The 20,373-nt window shown below is 48.9% G+C and overlaps 1 protein-coding gene across 1 annotated transcript in view; it reads right to left on the bottom strand.

Moving 5' to 3' along the window:
* The window catches only part of LOC147699077 (sodium/potassium-transporting ATPase subunit alpha-1-like), a 3,282,495-nt gene that overhangs the window by 1,486,757 nt on the left and 1,775,365 nt on the right, over window positions 1–20,373 (bottom strand). Inside the window, exon 14 of the mRNA XM_086936300.1 lies at window positions 4,461–4,729. Within this exon, the coding sequence (XP_086792426.1) occupies window positions 4,461–4,729 (269 nt within the window). The remainder of the gene's footprint in view (window positions 1–4,460; window positions 4,730–20,373) is intronic.

Here is a 20,373-nt window from a genome sequence, read left to right as displayed (position 1 = left end):
AATTAACTTACTACTTTTGGTATTCACAGAAGTGAGGATTTTGTCTTCAGTTTGTCTTAAGACAAACTTAAGACAGACTTAAGACAAAATCCTAACTTAAGTCTGTCTTAAGTTTGTCTTAAGACAAACTTAAGACAAACTCCTAACTTCTGCGAATACCAAAAGTAGTAAGTTAATTCTGTGAATGCCAAAAGTAGTAAGTGCATACTGTGAATACCAAAATAGTAGTAAGTTAAGGATTGAGTCTTAAGTTCATTCTGTGAATCAGGCCCTCAGTTACTTTACAATGAACAACTATTCCCCAGGGGTTCATTTAAGATGTTCATATGCCCGACTTTACATCAAACTATGGCATTCCTAAACACCTTCATGGTATAAATATACCTTCACTTGCTATAGCAAGATACGGTGGTTCAGAGCAGTTTGAAGACATACTTGCCCGACGCAGCTTGCTACAGCAAGTGTCGAAGAAGCCCACTCTCCAGCTGATGCACTGATCAGGAAGCTGATTTTCTCCTGCTGAGAATCCAGCTCCAGTGTTTCCGGCTCCCCTTGCGGGGTGTTGGGAAATCGAGTTCTAGAGACAGAGATACCAGCCCTCCTTCATTCTAAGGTATGGAGCTGATTAGAACCCAGAGAAACCTTTGGCAGATTCTTAGCAAGAACTAAACCTATGCTAAAACAATACTTACTTCTTCCCTCTTACTAGACTTAGGTTAGGTACATTGGAGTAGGCGTATTTTAGAAGCACCAGTTGAGTATTTTAGTCTATGTCATTTATGTATGTATTTTTATATGGCTTAGAAACCATACAATGCTCTTACAGTATTATTTCATATTACTGTTTACGCTGTAGGCATTATATGCAGTCTGCCTAACGATTGTAGCAGTTCACTTCTCTTGCATGAGAAAGAAGACTGTTCAAAAAACCCTTTCATTGAAAATGCCTGTCTCACTATTTCTCTGCAACTCTGTAGAAACTAAGCATGCACGATTGACTGAGTGAACTAGTTATCTATTGTTTCCACGACTCTGAGAGGTATATTCGTATTCTTGGGAAACAAAGTTGTTTATGCGGTTGACAGAAACAAATCCCTTCTTGTGAATTCAAGAAAGTTTCTAGTGACCTCAGAGTTATCTGGCACACACACAATTAAGTTTAGTATATTCGATAGAGACCTATTGACCTAAGTCCTACGTAAAATCTATAGGATATATTATTTATTTATAAAGTTTTATATAGCGCGAACAAGATCCCAAGGGATAACAGAGCGCTTTACGATAGGAATGAGATGAGTAACAAAAGCAGTCTTAACAACCTAGCAGGGGAAAGTATCCCTATTAGGCTAAGAATTTGTTCATTCCAATGCGCAGATTCTATTGGGAATAGAGGACCTACACTACACTAGTATATCTAATGAATTAACTGCACAAATATACAGGGTAGACATTGTGAAGAACCATTTCCCGATGTTGTCAAGTCTTCTGCCATCCTTATCAGGATGGACAGGTACTGGTGTGGCAGGAAGTTTGGGTCGGTGCAGATTTTGGTGCAGCAGGATTTTTTTTGGATCAGCGCTGTGCTGCTGGCAAGACCACCGAATCGGGCTTGGGGTGCCCTATGAAACAAACAGGAAAGTCGTCGTTTTTATATCAATACGTGGCACTGCAGCTGCTACAGTTGCTGGGGTTCTCATAAACTTGAGGCCTTCATTCCAAATGTGATCCACTATGGGGATGGGTCTAACTGACTTGCGTATTTTCTCCTTAAAATCATAAAAGAAGCAATTGAATTGCTTTCTTGACATAGGAAGCTTAAATCAAATGGTAGCTCCTTCCATTAAACTCTAGGAACCCCTAATGTACTCAGCAGGGGAATCTGTGGGGTGTGAAGGTAGTGGTGATGGTGTAGGTATTACATAATCATCCGACTCATTGTGAGGTGGATGGGTGCCATGTACCTCCCCCTCTTCCTGACATCGTCAGAGGAGGATGAAGATGGATCATCTCTGGGTGGCAGAGGAATGTTAGAGGCAGGTGTCATCCTTGGTGTTGGAGGAGATCTAAGGGGAATAGATGGTGTAGGTGCGATGGAGGAGTTTGTGCATCATATGCAAGATCGAGAAACCTTTTGCGATAGTCCTGCAGCATTGCCAGAAAGACCTGAACCAAAGAATCAGGCATTTGTACTTGTTTCTGGAGGAGGCGGATGTTCAGGGAAGTAGGAATAGTGGTCTAACATTATAATAGTGTTCCAAGATTCATCAACTTCATCTTCGTCCTGATATTTTAGTATCAATTCCGATGGGCTATGCACAGCCCCAAAAAGGCCCCTTCTCTTCTGAGTCAACCAACTCATCTAGCAAATGGCGATGGCGCAGAGGAAAAGGATACACTTTGGTGAGGGACGTGTTATGATGCTTCAGAATGGTTGTTGAAGCTTGCATTCCTGTGAACGACATCAGTGATGAAGGTTCCCTCGCCGCTGGTGTAAACAGCTTCGTCGAAAAGGCAGCCAGCGTCGATGGCTTCGTTGACGCTTTTGTCTATGATGGCTTCATTGATGACGGTCTGTCCGAAGACAACAACTTTGTTGAAGGTGAAGCCGAAGTAACGCTAACGTCTATGCCTTGATCGTCGACGGTGGACACAACTTTGGAGGCGTCAGCAAGGAGATAACAATTGATAGAATGGATGCTGTAACGGCTGAAGAAATATTTGTAGGTGCCGATCATGGCGAAGATATTAAGTAATTATGGATGACGTATTGCTCGTTGACAACGGAGATGAAGCCAAGGAGATGTTCGCCAATGGCACCTTCTGGGCCTTAGATTTTGACTTTGATTGCTCTGAAGAAGTCTGTGAGCTCTTTGAAGACTTGGCAACAGGACCTGTAGGCGCTGACGAAACTGCTTTTGAATAGATTTAATGAGTTTTCTCCTTTTTTTCCAATGATTTTAAAAGACCCCTTATGTGAAGTCTTTTGAACCTTTCTGCTGCCCTCAGCATGTCATGTAATTGTTCCTCTTTTGATGTTTTGTAGAAGAGTTGCTGTCCTTACCAGAAGGGACAGTCTTTGACTTCTGGAGTCATAATAAATATGAGTCTCGCCTCTCTGTCTTGCAGTGTCTATGTAGAAAAAGTGCAACACACTCTACAATCCTTCACAGAATGATGAGGATGAAGGCAGTAAAGGCATTCTTTAAGTGTCGTCCACAAATAATCTTTTCTTCCCACAGGATTTGCATGATCTGAAGGGCACCTTTTCAGAAGAATCAGACATTCTGTAATTTCCAAACAGCTAAGTGAAGAAAAACTGAGCAGGGCACAGGGAAACTTCCTTTCCATGACGTGTGGTTGAAAACAGACTCTGGTGGGAAGGTCCTAGAGAGTGCTGTAGCCTGATTGGTCAAAGTTCAAGCTTGGTTCTTCTTTATTTTTAAAAAAGACATAGGCTACTAAACTAACCTCCAATTACTGTTATAGCCTATGATGCAATTACATACTACTTTATTTTAATACCGTGAAAGTCCCACTTCGACGACGGGGAATGATTCAAGCATGTGAATCTATGAAAAATCCAATACTGGATAAAAAGGTTTGGTCAATTTGGAATGACTTTACATGGGTAATACATAGCATAGCAGCCATAGCTGCAACCCCTGTCACCAAGGTAATAACATTCGTAATATGTTTCCCTGAGAGCTACATGATTTATCAATTAAATACCGGCCTCACTTATATTTTGGAAGATCAGCCATTTATCTCCAAACATGCTTAAAAGTTCTGAAAACTACACACTTTTTTTCTCAGGTGAACATATTTAGATTTTAGTATAAATATATTAATTCAGCCGAGCAAAAGTCTACAATTTAATAAACTGGACTGAACAATGCACACAGGAGAGCTACTTTTAGGTAGCTGAAGAGCTACTAGTAGCTCACGAGCTACTCGTTGGAGAAGCCTGGTTCAGAATGACCTGGAGGGTGTCACAGGAGAAATTATGCAATGGGACTCAGTTACAACAAACCGCACATTGCACAAAGAAAAAAAAAGTTGCTGATGATCCTGCAAACGCCTGTAGTTGAAATGAAAGGCTTGAACATGCCTGTAAGGTGACATCTATGCTTCACAAGCTAAACTCTAAAATAAATAAATGAATCACATTATAGAGATAACTAAAGATGAGTTACATGTCATAACACATTCCTGGTATAGAGATATGACCATTAGGTATAGAAGAAGATGAAGCCCATACATCAAAGCTCTTCTGTACTGACATTCCCTAATAGACAGAATATGTAAAACCCTTTGATCCATCAGGCCCCATATGCCTTATAGCATGCTTTGTTCAAAAAGCAAATATTTACTTCTACCCTATAACATTGAAGACTTCAATTCACAAGACTCAGTGGCGCGGCCTGGACTAAGGTCACAGCCCAAACACTCAGATTGCTTACTGTGACAGTTGCCAGGAGCCCCTCTGGTACATTGGCCACAATGATGCCGATGAGGAAGATAACACCTTCCAGCCAGGTGTACCCCAGGATGAGGGAGAGAATGAAGAAGCTGACACCCAGAAAGATAGCCACTCCAGTGATGAGGTGGATAAAGTGCGCAATCTCGATGGCAATGGGGGTGCGGCCTCCTTCCAGCCCAGAAGCCAAGGTGGCAATACGGCCCATTACAGTGCGATCACCGGTCTGGATGACGATGCCACGGGCGGTCCCTGGAAATAATAGGCCAGAGGTTATCAAATTATAACAAGCACTGGAAAAGGTAATAGCTCTGTTTTGCATATTGAGTAGTGACTAAAACAATAAAAAGCCTGCACCACAGAAAAAAACAAAACTAAAAGTAATTATATCTGTACACAAATTAACTATCAGAATAAGAAGCTAAAGTGTGTTGATAAAATGTACTCTTCAGATGTAAAATAGCCCCTCTTGAATTACAATGCAAGGCATGCATCCCAGTGGATGTGGAATGATAACAACAAACAGACAATAGCAAGAGGTTAGAAAGAAATAATCCACTGGGTGAAGTCAAAGAACACTTGATATGTATTACATTCACTGAAAAAAACAAAGTTAAAGTAACATTATAGTTAGGTGAACATGTTAGTGATAACATTAACGTTCTGAAGTAAAATAAAACGCTGAAATTCACCCGTTATAGTTAGTAGCACTAACTATAACTTGAGCCCCTTCTATGCAGATCTTATTTATTTATTTATTTATTTAAATAATTTTTATTGCAGATTTACAAAACAAAAATAAGACATACAGTTGTATACATCGGTGCGCCCGCTCCCTCCAGATTTCACCTAAAATCGTCAATCAGTTCTCTTACACAGCCAGTATGCCCACATCCCGGGGGCTAGGCGGCGTCATTTAGCTAGTGTTGTTCCGATAGTGGTTTAGTAAGGCCAGGGCACGCCCCGCGTCAGGAGAATATATATCTGCTTTTTTATCCCTAACCTCTCTTTCCCTTTCCTCACTCCTTACGGTTGAATGGTCTATGCCTGAAGCCAAATAGGTAATCCTAGCTTATGCTCCTCTTATGGTCCTATTGACACTCCATCAGCCAACTCGTCCCTTGGTGCAGTCACTCTTGGGGTTATGCCCCGCAGGCACTCATTTTATCCCACGCATCCTGACCACACTACTCAGAGCACCGGCTTACTCCATTCTACTACCGATATCAACCCCTTACAACAACATGGGGTTCCCCACCCTCCCCTCCCTCTCCCCCATCAACCTCAACTGGTGTTGGCCTGGCTCGTAATGAATATCTACCCATGGGAAGAGACCATTGTGACCTGATTCGCTATCTTGTGTATCTATAGGAACATCTTTTCACCACCCTTCTCGTCTAGCCTTCTTCAGTCTCTAAACTGTTATTGAACGTTTGCGTTAGGTCTTCCCATGCCCTCGCCATTTCTAAGCTCTTCTCATTAGCTGTGCGGGTAGCTTGCCTGCGTCTAATAGTGCCTTCGCTACTGGCCCATTTGCACATTTCACTCGAACATCTTTTACTCGAGGGGCCCTCCTTCGACTTCCAGTGCCGGGTTATCTCCCTCTGGGCCAGCATAAGGCCCAAGTCAATAAACTTGCTGGTGATCTTAGTATTTTTTGTGTGAGGAAACCACAGCAGCAGACAAGTCGCCATGTCATATTCTATCTGCCTGTCCGTGGTCTCGTTTAAGAGCTCTCCTACCTCAGCCCAGTAGAGTCCCAACTTAGGGCAATCCCATAACATGTGTTCGAGCTCTACATCAAGCATCCGGCATCGAGGGCAGGCTGCATCTTGGACCTGGAAATACTTCTTTATTTTTCCCGGGGTAAGGTAGGCCCTATGAAGCACAAAAAAGTGCACTTGTTGGAAGCGAGCATTCCTGCTCCCCTTCCATGTCCTCCTCAGGATCTGTCCCCACGTCACATCTGTTATAGGTTTCCTCACCTTCTCCTCCCATTTCTGCTGGAGTGCTGTAAGTGGTTCTAATCCTTCTTGCAACATTTGAGACTGTACGCAAGTTATCGCCTTGAAAGTGCCCGCTGCCATCACCACGTACTGGCAAGCCATCGTTGTTTTGGGTTCCAATTGCCCTGATTTCCAATGCTTCTTAATCGCCGAAGTAACAGTCATGTGAAGTAGGAAATGCCCATCAGGAAGACCATACTGTTATTGTACTGCTCGGAAAGGCAACAATTCACCCTCAGCATACAGGTCCCCTATTACTTGGAGCCCCAGGTCTTCCCATTCCAACAACCGAGACCAGTCCCCCCGTGCGGCAAGGCCGTCAGCATACCCAGTGGTATTTCGGGCGCATATGGGTGAATGACCCCTGCTCTACGCTGACTTTTATTCCAGCACAATCTCAGGGTTCTTTCTTCTGCTGTCAACTCCTTTAATTCTAGTTTTTGTGCATGACAATATAGGAGAGTACATGCCTCTGGATTCCCTGCTCTCGGTTCTGTTCCGGGCCCCTGAACTCATTTGCAACATTCTGCGTGAGGACCTGTAGCTGTGCTGCTAAATAGTAGAATTCAAAGTTAGGGACAGCCAATCCTCCGTCTAATTTCGGCCTCAACAGCGTATCTAGCGCCACTCGTCTCCTCCCATGTCCCCAAATGAAGTCTATTGTGAGCGTACGTAGCTCGTGAAAGAATCTCGGGGGTAGCCACAATGGTAGCGTACGGAAATAGTAGAGTAATCGGGGTAGGGCCACCATTTTCAGCAGAGCCACTCTCCCCATCACTGACAAGGGGAGCGTAGCCCAAAATGTCATACAGCCTCTCAGAGCCCTTATACAGCGCCCCAGATTCCCGTCCAGCATGGCGTCCGTGTCATGATATATTCGGACTCCCAGGTAGGTGAAGCATGATCGCTCCCATATCAGTCCAGATGGTAACGCCGGCTGCTCCATGTATGCCTTCAAAGGGAAAGCACAAGTCTTTCCCCAATTAACCCTAAGTCCAGAGAGAGCTCCAAATTCCGTGAGCAGGGCAACCGCTCCTTGTAGTGCCACTGTCGCGTCTTCCAGGAACAGGAGCAGGTGATCCGCATACAATGCAATATGATGTGGACCTCCGCTGCACACAAGGCCATTATAGGCCCTTCCCGTTCTAGCTTGGGCCGCCAGAGGTTCGATCGCCAATGCGAACAGCAAGGGCGAGAGCGAACAGCCTTGCCTTGTGCCTCTCTGGACCGGGTATTGCGAGGATATGACATTACCCATTCTTACCTTGGCCGTCGCTAAAGAATACAGGATCTTCGTCCATCTCCTAAATCGTTCCCCAAGACCAAATCTCTCCAGCACTCTATCTAGGTAGCTCCATTCCAGGCTGTCAAATGCCTTCCCTATGTGCACCCACAACACAGCCGGTAGCATATCAGCAGCTAGATCACTTTCCAATATTTGCATTAGCCGTCGAACATTACCCGACGTATTCCTAGTCGGAATAAACCCCGCTTGGTCCGTATGTACCAATGCAGTCATGTGGGGTAGCAACCTTGTTGCCAATATTTTGCTCAGGATTTTATAGTCCACCGTCAGCATTGATAATGGCCTATAAGAGGTTACGTCACTACCATCCCTTCAAGGCTTTAACAGGGGAATCACCAGTGCCTCCCTCATGCACTGCGGTAGATGGCCCTGTTCCGCCGCTTCATTATACACCTCCACCAAACGGGGCGCTAGAACGTCCATGTACTTAACATAAAATTCTATAGGGAACCCATCTACCCCTGGTGTCTTATTCTTGGCCATCTGCTTGATCGCTCCTCTCACCTCTCCTAACTGAATTTTCTGCCCTAATTTCTCGGCATCTTCTTCCTCCAACTGCGGTAGTTGGGTCCCCATTAGATAGTCCTCTATGTCTGGCCCCCCAGCCTCTAATTGAGTGCGATACAATATAGTATAGTATCTCAAGAAGTACGAGAGAATTTCGGACTGGGAATACACTACATCTCAAGATTCTGTTCTCATGTTTATTATTGAGCACCCCCCTGGCCCTGGTGTTGCTAGTTTCGCTAAAATTGGGCACTCACCCGGCTGTTACCTCCTTCAGCGGGCTTGAGACTCGCCTGAACAGCGACTCCTTCGCTGCACCAATCAACTTTAAAAAAACATTTCACCGCCATTGTCGGCGAGGAAGTGAGGCCACGCCCACATTGAGGCCACACCCACCCGCCACAGTACTAAAGCGCTGTCATCAGCGCCAACCGATCAGAACTGCTAAAATCTCCTGAGGCGGAAGCCGGGAGACGTCCACTTTTTAAAAAAAAACTGTATTTCACTTGTTGTCACCCTTTTCTCTTGTACTTTTAATTGGGCACTCACCCGGCTGTTACCTCCTTCAGCGGGCTTGAGACTCGCCTGAACAGCGACTCCTTCGCTGCACCGATCAACTTTAAAAAAACATTTCACCGCCATTGTCGGCGAGGAAGTGAGGCCACGCCCACATTGAGGCCACGCCCACCCGCCACAGTACTAAAGCGCTGTCATCAGCGCCAACCGATCAGAACTGCTAAAATCTCCTGAGGCGGAAGCCGGGAGACGTCCACTTTTTAAACAAAAACTGTATTTCACTTGTTGTCACCCTTTTCTCTTGTACTTTTAATTGGGCACTCACCCGGCTGTTACCTCCTTCAGCGGGCTTGAGACTCGCCTGAACAGCGACTCCTTCGCTGCACCGATCAACTTTAAAATAACATTTCACCGCCATTGTCGGCGAGGAAGTGAGGCCACGCCCACATTGAGGCCACGCCCACCCGCCACAGTACTAAAGCGCTGTCATCAGCGCCAACCGATCAGAACTGCTAAAATCTCCTGAGGCGGAAGCCGGGAGACGTCCACTTTTTTAAAAAAAACTGTATTTCACTTGTTGTCACCCTTTTCTCTTATACTTTTAATTGGGCACTCACCCGGCTGTTACCTCCTTCAGCGGGCTTGAGACTCGCCTGAACAGCGACTCCTTCGCTGCACCGATCAACTTTAAAAAAACATTTCACCGCCATTGTCGGCGAGGAAGTGAGGCCACGCCCACATTGAGGCCACGCCCACCCGCCACAGTACTAAAGCGCTGTCATCAGCGCCAACCGATCAGAACTGCTAAAATCTCCTGAGGCGGAAGCCGGGAGACGTCCACTTTTTAAAAAAAAACTGTATTTCACTTGTTGTCACCCTTTTCTCTTGTACTTTTAATTGGGCACTCACCCGGCTGTTACCTCCTTCAGCGGGCTTGAGACTCGCCTGAACAGCGACTCCTTCGCTGCACCGATCAATTTTAAAATAACATTTCACCGCCATTGTCGGCGAGGAAGTGAGGCCACGCCCACATTGAGGCCACGCCCACCCGCCACAGTGCTAAAGCGCTGTCATCAGCGCCAACCGATCAGAACTGCTAAAATCTCCTGAGGCGGAAGCCGGGAGACGTCCACTTTTTTAAAAAAAACTGTATTTCACTTGTTGTCACCCTTTTCTCTTGTACTTTTAATTGGGCACTGACCCGGCTGTTACCTCCTTCAGCGGGCTTGAGACTCGCCTGAACAGCGACTCCTTCGCTGCACCGATCAACTTTAAAATAACATTTCACCGCCATTGTCGGCGAGGAAGTGAGGCCACGCCCACATTGAGGCCACGCCCACCCGCCACAGTACTAAAGCGCTGTCATCAGCGCCAACCGATCAGAACTGCTTAAATCTCCTGAGGCGGAAGCCGGGAGACGTCCACTTTTTTAAAAAAAACTGTATTTCACTTGTTGTCACCCTTTTCTCTTGTACTTTTAATTGGGCACTCACCCGGCTGTTACCTCCTTCAGCGGGCTTGAGACTCGCCTGAACAGCGACTCCTTCGCTGCACCGATCAATTTTAAAATAACATTTCACAGCCATTGTCGGCGAGGAAGTGAGGCCACGCCCACATTGAGGCCACGCCCACCCGCCACAGTACTAAAGCGCTGTCATCAGCGCCAACCGATCAGAACTGCTAAAATCTCCTGAGGCGGAAGCCGGGAGACGTCCACTTTTTTAAAAAAAACTGTATTTCACTTGTTGTCACCCTTTTCTCTTGTACTTTTAATTGGGCACTCACCCGGCTGTTACCTCCTTCAGCGGGCTTGAGACTCGCCTGAACAGCGACTCCTTCGCTGCACCGATCAACTTTAAAATAACATTTCACCGCCATTGTCGGCGAGGAAGTGAGGCCACGCCCACATTGAGGCCACGCCCACCCGCCACAGTACTAAAGCGCTGTCATCAGCGCCAACCGATCAGAACTGCTAAAATCTCCTGAGGCGGAAGCCGGGAGACGTCCACTTTTTTAAAAAAAACTGTATTTCACTTGTTGTCACCCTTTTCTCTTGTACTTTTAATTGGGCACTCACCCGGCTGTTACCTCCTTCAGCGGGCTTGAGACTCGCCTGAACAGCGACTCCTTCGCTGCACCGATCAATTTTAAAATAACATTTCACCGCCATTGTCGGCGAGGAAGTGAGGCCACGCCCACATTGAGGCCACGCCCACCCGCCACAGTACTAAAGCGCTGTCATCAGCGCCAACCGATCAGAACTGCTAAAATCTCCTGAGGCGGAAGCCGGGAGACGTCCACTTTTTTAAAAAAAACTGTATTTCACTTGTTGTCACCCTTTTCTCTTGTACTTTTAATTGGGCACTCACCCGGCTGTTACCTCCTTCAGCGGGCTTGAGACTCGCCTGAACAGCGACTCCTTCGCTGCACCGATCAACTTTAAAATAACATTTCACCGCCATTGTCGGCGAGGAAGTGAGGCCACGCCCACATTGAGTCCACGCCCACCCGCCACAGTACTAAAGTGCTGTCATCAGCGCCAACCGATCAGAACTGCTAAAATCTCCTGAGGCGGAAGCCGGGAGACGTCCACTTTTTAAAAAAAAACTGTATTTCACTTGTTGTCACCCTTTTCTCTTGTACTTTTAATTGTGCACTCACCCGGCTGTTACCTCCTTCAGTGGGCTTGAGACTCGCCTGAACAGCGACTCCTTCGCTGCACCGATCAACTTTAAAATAACATTTCACCGCCATTGTCGGCGAGGAAGTGAGGCCACGCCCACATTGAGGCCACGCCCACCCGCCACAGTACTAAAGCGCTGTCATCAGCGCCAACCGATCAGAACTGCTAAAATCTCCTGAGGCGGAAGCCGGGAGACGTCCACTTTTTTAAAAAAAACTGTATTTCACTTGTTGTCACCCTTTTCTCTTGTACTTTTAATTGGGCACTCACCCGGCTGTTACCTCCTTCAGCGGGCTTGAGACTCGCCTGAACAGCGACCCTTTCGCTGCACCGATCAATTTTAAAATAACATTTCACCGCCATTGTCGGCGAGGAAGTGAGGCCACGCCCACATTGAGGCCACGCCCACCCGCCCCCTTTCCTACCCATAAAGATGTGCAACCACAGGACGCGCAGCGGACGAGCGCAGCGGGAGCGCCGTCTGCGCGCCGAAGGCGCGCCTAAGGCAAGCCCGTCTGCGCCCGTCCGCGCACGACCGGGCCTAGGGCCAGACTCTATGCCTGTCCCCCCAACTACAAAGCTGAGCTACTCTCGCAAGGAGCTACTTAGCCTCAGACCCAGGAAATCCAGCGCATGCCACGCCCAGCAAGATCCTAACACTCCCTACGTCAGCTGTATCTTTTGCAAACCGACGAAGCTACACCTCCCTAAATCCCCGGTCCCACCGTCGGTCCTCAATATGGCGACAATCAACTGCAGATCGCTCCCGAAGCATGCCCTGCATATTAATCATCTGATTGTTGATCTAAACCTGGACATACTCTTCTTGACAGAAACTTGGATCACTGTGCATTCCAATTCCGATATGGTATTGGCTCTCCCCCCCGGTTTCCTCATCTTGTCCCAACCACGCCCTTTGGGTAGAGGAGGTGGAATTGCCATCATTTTCAGGGACCACCTCGCCGGCCGAATTAACACAATGGCAACCCCGGAATCAGAGAGCTGTCTCTTCACTTTTCAGCTCACTCCGACCAGCTCCCTCTCAGGCCTTCTGGTATACCGGCCTCCCGGCCACTTCACCCCCTTTGCAGCATCCCTCTTGGAAATTGTCTCCTCTTCAGCCCACTTGTCATCAAACTTCCTCATAACAGGTGACCTCAACATTCACTTTGACGACCCGTTGGACACAGGCGCTGCCGATCTTATCTGCGACCTGGCTTCCCATGGCCTTCTCCTTGCCAATACCGGTCCAACACATGTTAAAGGACACCTTCTCGACCCAGTGTTTTCGAACATCCCTTCCCTCCAATTTACCAACTCCCAACCACTTCCATGGACGGACCATTTTGTAATCACTTTCCACATCCCTGGGGCCATCAAGAAACCCCATAAAGCCACCATCTTCACCAAAGACAGATCGTGGGCCAAACTCTCTACGGGGGACTGGGCTATAGCTCTGGACTCTTCTACCCCGAGCCTTGCGGCTGACCCGTCCGAGGCTGACACCCAAGTAAGAGGCTGGCTCTCCTCCTCCCTTGATAGCCTCATTCCCATAAAAAGTCGGGAGATCAAAGATAGGACAATGGGTCATGCCCTGTGGTACACCCCGGAACTCCGTGACCTCCGCAAAGAATGTAAAAAAGCGGAAAGACTGTGGAGGAAAGACTGGCTACATAGTAAAAAAGACACCTATAACATAGCAGTAAGACGCTATAAATCGGCCATTAAACTAGCCAAGACCACCTTTTACGACAACAGAATTAAAAATGCGGCCAATTCTGCCAAAGAATCCTTCCTGATAGTTAAGGAACTACTCAACATTCCCTCAGCTTCTGCTGTCGCTCCTCCCCCGCCGGACAGATGCAAGGACTTAGCCTCATACTTCGACTCCAAAGTCACGCGGATCTTGGAATCCCTCCCCCCAATCAGCCCCCCCATTCCGGTGGAGTTAGACGCCTGCTCTACCAGCCCGCGGCTGTCCTCCTTTAGAGGAGTCTCCCTCGATGAGGTCACTACCACGCTGGCCAAAATGAGAAGTGGATCCCCCCTGGACCCAGCACCCGTCAGAGTCTTAAAAACCGTTTCTTCCAGCACCTCAACTACCATTAGGGATCTGATTAACACTTCTCTTGCCCAAGGCATAGTGCCCGCCTCTTGGAAGGGCGCAGTCGTCAAGGCCTTGCTGAAAAAGCCTAACCTAGACCCGGACGAGTTGGCCAACTATAGACCCATTTCGCTCCTTCCCTGTTTCAGCAAGGTGGCTGAGAAATTAGTCAACGTGCAACTCTCCCAATTCCTCGAGACGAATAAAATGTTACGTCAGTCACAAACCGGATTCCGGCCAGGCCACGGCACAGACACCGCACTCCTCTCCGTCATCGAGGAGGCTAGGTGCATCCTGGATTCAGGAGGATCAGTGGCAGTGATCCTCCTGGACCTCAGTGCCGCATTCGACACGGTGGACCACCGTGTCCTCCTCCATCGCCTGGCCAAGGCAGGAATTGTGGGAACCGCACATGCTTGGATCAAATCCTTCCTCTCTGGTCGCTCATTTCAGGTGTGGGACGGCAACTCCCGCTCAGACCCCCTCCCGCTCACACGTGGTGTGCCCCAGGGGTCCTCGCTTAGTCCCACCCTGTTTAATGTCTACATGGCCCCGTTGGAGGATGTGGTTACCCGCTATGGGATAAAAATAGTCAATTATGCCGACGACACACAACTCGTCGTCTCCCTTTCCCAGCTGGACAATAACCCTGAAATCCTACTTAACTGCCTGCAAGACATACATACCTGGATGTGCGAATCCTCGCTGAAGCTGAACGGGACAAAAACAGAAATCATGCTTCTGGGCAACAAATGGTCCTCCGTCCCTCCCTCAGCCTGGCCGGATTCCTTCGGTGACATCCCTACGCCCAAAACAGAAATTAAAACACTAGGCTTCTGGTTGGAGCAGGACCTCTCCTTGAAGACCCAGGCAGTCAAGACCGCGGGGACCTGCTTTGGTCTTCTCCGCTCAATCCGCAACATCCTCCCCCTCCTGCCCCCCCTGTCCAGGAAACTTCTAGTTCAAGGGCTCATATTAGCACGTCTGGACTACGGCAACGCCGCATACCTCGGCGCTCCTGAAACTACCCTGGCCAAACTCCAGCGCGCACAAAACGCCGCGGCGAGACTCATTCTCAACCTTCCTCCCAGAGCCCATACCACACCGGCCCTCAAATCTCTGCACTGGCTTCCGGTCCGCCAGCGAGTGGAGTTTAAGGCCATGTGCATTACGCACAAACTCATCAATGGGGTTGGACCTGCCACCCTCAGAGATATGATTACACCTTATAAAGCCCACAGAAACCTTCGCTCGGACAACGAACATCTGGCTACAGTTCCAAGATTCAAGAAGTCGCGTACCGGTGGACGCCGCTTCTCGGTTAAGGCCGCCTCTAAATGGAACGCCCTTCCTCGCCTGCTGCGTCTGGAACCTAGCCACGCACTTTTCCGCAAAAAACTCAAAACCCTCCTCTTCCCCAAATAGTTCCTGGTTTTCGCCTGTCCTGGATTTTACAGTCTCATAGCGCGGGGATGCCTTCGGGTCACCAGGCGCTCTACAAATCTCAAAATAATAATAATAATAATAAAAGTGTCCCCACTTTGTCTCCCTCCGCATGCACTTTTACCATATACTGTATGTAGTCAAAGCATCGCAATCTTTCAGTCTCAACCGCCACACGTTCTTTAGCCTCCACCAGCTGTTCCTGGAGCCCTCTCTGCTCTGGTCTTTGTTTCTCTACTTCTCGCAGCGCCGCTTCTGCCTTCTATACATCTGCCACCACTACCTTCCTCTCTCCCGCGTGATTGCTAATGCATAGCCCTGGGACTACTACTTTGAAAGCGTCCCACTCCATTCCCCTGGTAGATGCCGTTCCTTCGTTCACTGGAAAATAGTTATCAATTCCTGTCTGTATTTTAGTGCTAAACATCAGATCCTCCAGGGTGTGCGGTTGCAACTGCCAAGTGGGAATCGCAGTTCTCGCCTGTTGCCACTGGAAGGTCACCACTTGAGGATTATGATCCGACAATGTCCTGGTCAAGTATTCAGAGCGAGTCGTCAGGGGTGCTAACGCACAACTACAAAGAATCGTGTCAATTCTAACATGCAACTCGTGGCGCGCAGAGCAATTTTTTTTTTTTAAAAAGGAATAAACCCTATCTTCTGGATGGTGTCCTCTCCATATATCTGTAAGCCCCCACTTGCCCTGCCAATCTGCTCTCAGTTTCACCGTTCTGCGGACCAAAGAATCGTTCAGTGGTGTATGCGATCTGTCTAGAAGTGTATCAGTTATAGGATTAAAATCTCCCTGCATTATCACGGTACCAGCTAGTGAGTGTGCTAAGGATCCAGATAATTTATTCAGGAACCAGGGTTGATCTATGTTTGGGGCATAGACACTGCAAAGCACCACTTCCCTTCCATACAATCTCCCCTCCACCGCCACATACCTACCCTCCGGATCCACCACTGCGGCTGTCATCTGGAAGGGAGTCCCCGCTCTCACCCATACCATGACCCCTCTGGCAAACGCCAAATATGTGGTACCAAAGACCTGACCCCGCCATCGCCTCTGTAATGCCATACATTCTTGCCTAGTTAAGTGGGTTTCTTGGAGTAGCGCTATGTGGATCCCTCGCCTCACCAAATATGCATGCACTTTATGGCGTCTGGACATAGTGTGCAATCCACGTACGTTCCATGTGATACATTTCAGTTCAGGTAATGTCCCCATCGTCAAGGCGCACTGTACTCTCCCTCCCTCCGCATTGCCAGCCCACACCAGGACCCTTGAACCTTAAACCCGCAACTTGTTTAACAATTCCCACTACCCACCCCCCAGAACAGGACCCAATAACACAGTTTCAGTCCCCATCTAAACGTCCATAACAATTCACACACACTCCTACCCTGCAGTTACCACCACAGGCCGCCTTAAGAGCTATAGGGAAGTAGGCGTAGGCTCGACAGGTGACGGCTCATGTCCCAGCCCCCGGCCCATCAGTCCCCACAACAAGAAGGTACAGCCCAAACTTTTACATTAACCATCAGTTGTCCCATCTGACCCTCAACCAAGCCAGATATATTTACCCGTCTCGGACTTGGTGCGACTCACAGATCGTCAGCTAATCTGGGTGTAATGTCCGGACCTTTGGCACTGTCCGTGTCTGAGAATTCAGGGCCCGAGTGTCGTTTATCGTCTTCAGAGTCCGTGCCCCTGGTTGAGTTTTCAGTTTGTGACCCGGTGATCGTCGCCATAGCTATCAGAGCATCTTGTCTGTCCGCCGCCAATTGTGTGAGCTGCGAGGCTTTCTTGGCCTTATCTCTCTTGCGGATCCGTTGCGACTGGCGCATGCGTGGCTGCTTGTACTGTTCACTAGGTCCTTTGTGTCTGCGATCCGTCCCTGCTCTACAGGATTCGAGCCATGTCCAAGCCTCATCCGGCGTCAGGAAAAACTGTGTGACACCATCCACGATAATCCTCAGCTTTGCAGGGAATAATAGCGAATACTGAATCCCTTCATCTCTTAGCTCCTTTTTAATCGCCAAGTAGGAGGCTCTTCGCCTCTGTATGTCTTGTGTGTAGTCTGGGAAGATTGTGACAGTACAGTTCTCTACCTTGAAGGGCCCATTGGAGCGAGCATTTTGTATCAGCAGGTCTCTGTCTTTATAATGAAGGACCTTGGCTACCACCGGACGTGGCGGACGACCCGGCAGTGGTGGTCTGGCCGGCACCCTGTGTGCTCTCTCCAGGGTGAAGAAAGAGGATAAACCCTCCGGGGCCACTCGCGACCTGAACCAATCCTCCAGGTAAGTTACTATGTCTTTCCCTTCGATTTTCTCCGGCAGGCCCACCACCCGTACATTGTTGCGCCGATTGCGACTTTCGGAATCCTCTGCCCTTTTCTCCAGTGTTGCCAGGTGCTGTAGCGCATCCTCCAGCTTATGCTCCATCGTCACCACCGCCGGCTTCAACTCCTGTGTAGTCGATTCAGCCTCCTTGACCCTGTCTGCCAACTTCGCATGGTCCGCTCGTAGTAGGCCCAGTCCTGTAGCCCCTTGTGATATATCCTGATGCAGGGATTCCTTCGTGGTCGCGATTGCTTCTAGGATTTTATCCAGGCGTTCAGTGAGCCTCTTCTCCAAAGGGCCGCCCTCCGCGTCCTCGCTGCTGCACTTCGCACCGTCCTGGTCTGCTGCTCCCTCTGGTTTGCCCTTAGGTTTCATTTCGCCTGGGTAGGTGTACTGATACTCTGCTATCCAGGGTGTCTCTGGCCAGGTCTCTTGTTGTCAGCCACTCTGTAAGGGCACCGTAGAGGGCAAGGGCTCCTCACAATCACACAGCGCGCCAGCCCCTTCTTTTCCAGTCCCACTGTTTAGCCCTCCTGCGATAGTCCCACAGCAGGACTTCGCAACAATATTTCTTAGTGTGCAGGTCGCGTCACACCTAATTTTCCAGGCTCACCGCTTTCATTGCACCGGCAGGCAGCCTCTGTCTCAGTAAACCCTCACCAGGCTTTCTTCAGCGATGGCTCATTTGCCCGTCGTGGTCCGTCTACAGCGCGCTAACACCAACGCTCAGTCCAGTTTGCTTCTTATTGTGCCAGTAAGCACAGCCCCTTGCGCTATCTTTCCACTTTCCCTGTGGGAGGGGAGGAGAGGGGGAAGAAAGACCAGGCTACCAGGACCACTTGCGGCCCCTCAGCAGGTGTTTACAGGCCCGCGCCGGTGTCCTCCATTTCGTGTAAAGGTCTCCTAACATCCGCAGGGCAGGCACCTATGGTCTTGGCAATGCAGGCAGCAGTCACCCGGGCGCATACCCAGCTCCACCGCAATCAGCCTCCGCGCGCTTCTTATTCCTCGAGCTTCAGGCGCTGTGCCCTTCTGGAGCCCCCGCTCCGATCCTCCTGGTCAAATCCCTCAGGCGCTCAGCTGCTGGGCACTTCTCGGTCTCCCGGCGGCCTCCGCCGCCCTCTGCCGTCAGTGCAGCACTCACTGGGCCCACCTTTCTCTCACCTCCAAAGCGGGCGTTTCGGGCGAGGCAGGCCGTCTCAATCGGCGCATTCAGCGGGCGCCCCCACCAGCAATCGCGGGTCCTTTTCTGTTCTTTCCGCTGCTCTCACGGCCAATACTATTGCAGCCGCCGGCCGCAGGCCGCAGGCCCTCCGCAGTCCCACTAGCACTCGGCTCGCCCAGGTCTCTCCTTCTCGGGCTCAGTCCCCGAGCGCCGCCGCCACCATTTTGTCTCGTCTCTCCCCAGAGCCCGGACCGTTTCTCTCGCCACCGAGGCACTTCGCAGCCCTCAAATGGCACCTTACTCGGCCAGTTTGGTCTTTGTTTCCGCTGCTCTCACGGCCAATCCTATTGCAGCCGCCGGCCGCAGGCCCTCCGCAGTCCCACAAGCGCTCGGCTCGCCCAGGTCTCTCCTTCTCGGGCTCAGTCTCCGAGCGCCACCGCCATTTTTTTGCATCTCTCTCCAGAGCCCAGACCGATTCTGGGTCCAAGTAATGGGTGTGTTTACCCAACGTATGTGCTTCTAATGCATCATAGCTGTGTAGAGGTGTTGAACATGTTATTAAAGTTTGCATTGAAGAGTAACTCTGTGTCCCCTGGTGCCTCAAAACTCCGTATATCAAAACAAATCTTATTAAAGCCACGGATACCTACTTTACCGAAAATGTGGGTTCGGTCCACTCGTCTCAAATCATCTGGGAGGCCTATAAAACAGTAATAAAGGGCAGGCTCTCTCCCTGGCGGTGGGACATAAGAAAGAGAAGCGCAAAAAATTGGAAGGATTGGAGCGTGATATTCTAGACAGGGTGCAAGCTTCTATAAATACACAAGATAATACAGGGGCCCATGTCTAAGAGCTCCAACGGCAGGAATATAGGGCGCTAGCCACTGAGGCTGCTCTAGACAAACAACGGACACAACAGCATAGCAGGGGTCTCCTACCTCTTCTCTAGTGAGAGCTACTTCTGATCAGTGAAAATCGTCTTGAGCTACTAAAGGCGAAGCATCACGCACATTTTTTCGAGGGACCCCTCCCCACACCCAGTTTCATGGACTTTAAGTCTAATTTCTTTGGAGCCCATACTGTGGTTTGAACAAAATACTTAAAGTTCCCTAGAATATATTCGCATGTTTCTAATTTTACTCTACGACATATTAAACGCTTAAAAAGGTCTGCTTTATTTCAATGATTCCATAGTACTCATCCCATCTCCGATTACTAACACATCACAAGTCACCCTCACTTTCAAGCGGTACATGCCATGATGATACTGTCTCTGAAGGGCACTCTCTAGTTGAGCTACAAACAAAGCAGAGATTGTTGTAAGGGAAAGGAAAACACCTAAATGCTGTTATAAATGGAACAGAAGCTACTCCCTGACTAGACTGGGCAGCTGAGTATGGGGTTCTGATCCCCGGCAATGGGAAGATGGAGGCTGGTACTGAAGGTGTTTCAGTATTCCCAGTTTGAGTTTAATGTGCTCTCAAAAACAATACCTTGGAGCACAGCTCTCATTCAACAGCAGGAAAAACAGGGTTTTCCATGTACCTCACATACACAGCCCTGTAAGTGCCAGCTCCCTGCATCTCACATGCAATGTCATACGTTTGTTCACAGTATTTTACATGCAGTCATGTTTGTTCCCTGCTCTGCACACGCAAAGCATCATGCCAGCTTGTCCTTGTACTTCAAATGCACAGCCTCATGTATGCCTCCCCGCTTTGCACATGTACCTCTGAACCTGCACCTCACATTTACTGTCATGTAAATTTGTTCCCTTCGTCTCACATACACAGTGTCATATTTGCTTGTTGTTTGCA

Source organism: Lissotriton vulgaris, chromosome 8 (genome assembly GCF_964263255.1).
Source record: "Lissotriton vulgaris chromosome 8, aLisVul1.2, whole genome shotgun sequence".
NCBI classification, from domain to species: domain Eukaryota; kingdom Metazoa; phylum Chordata; class Amphibia; order Caudata; family Salamandridae; genus Lissotriton; species Lissotriton vulgaris.
This window is presented reverse-complemented; position numbering and strand designations above follow the sequence as displayed.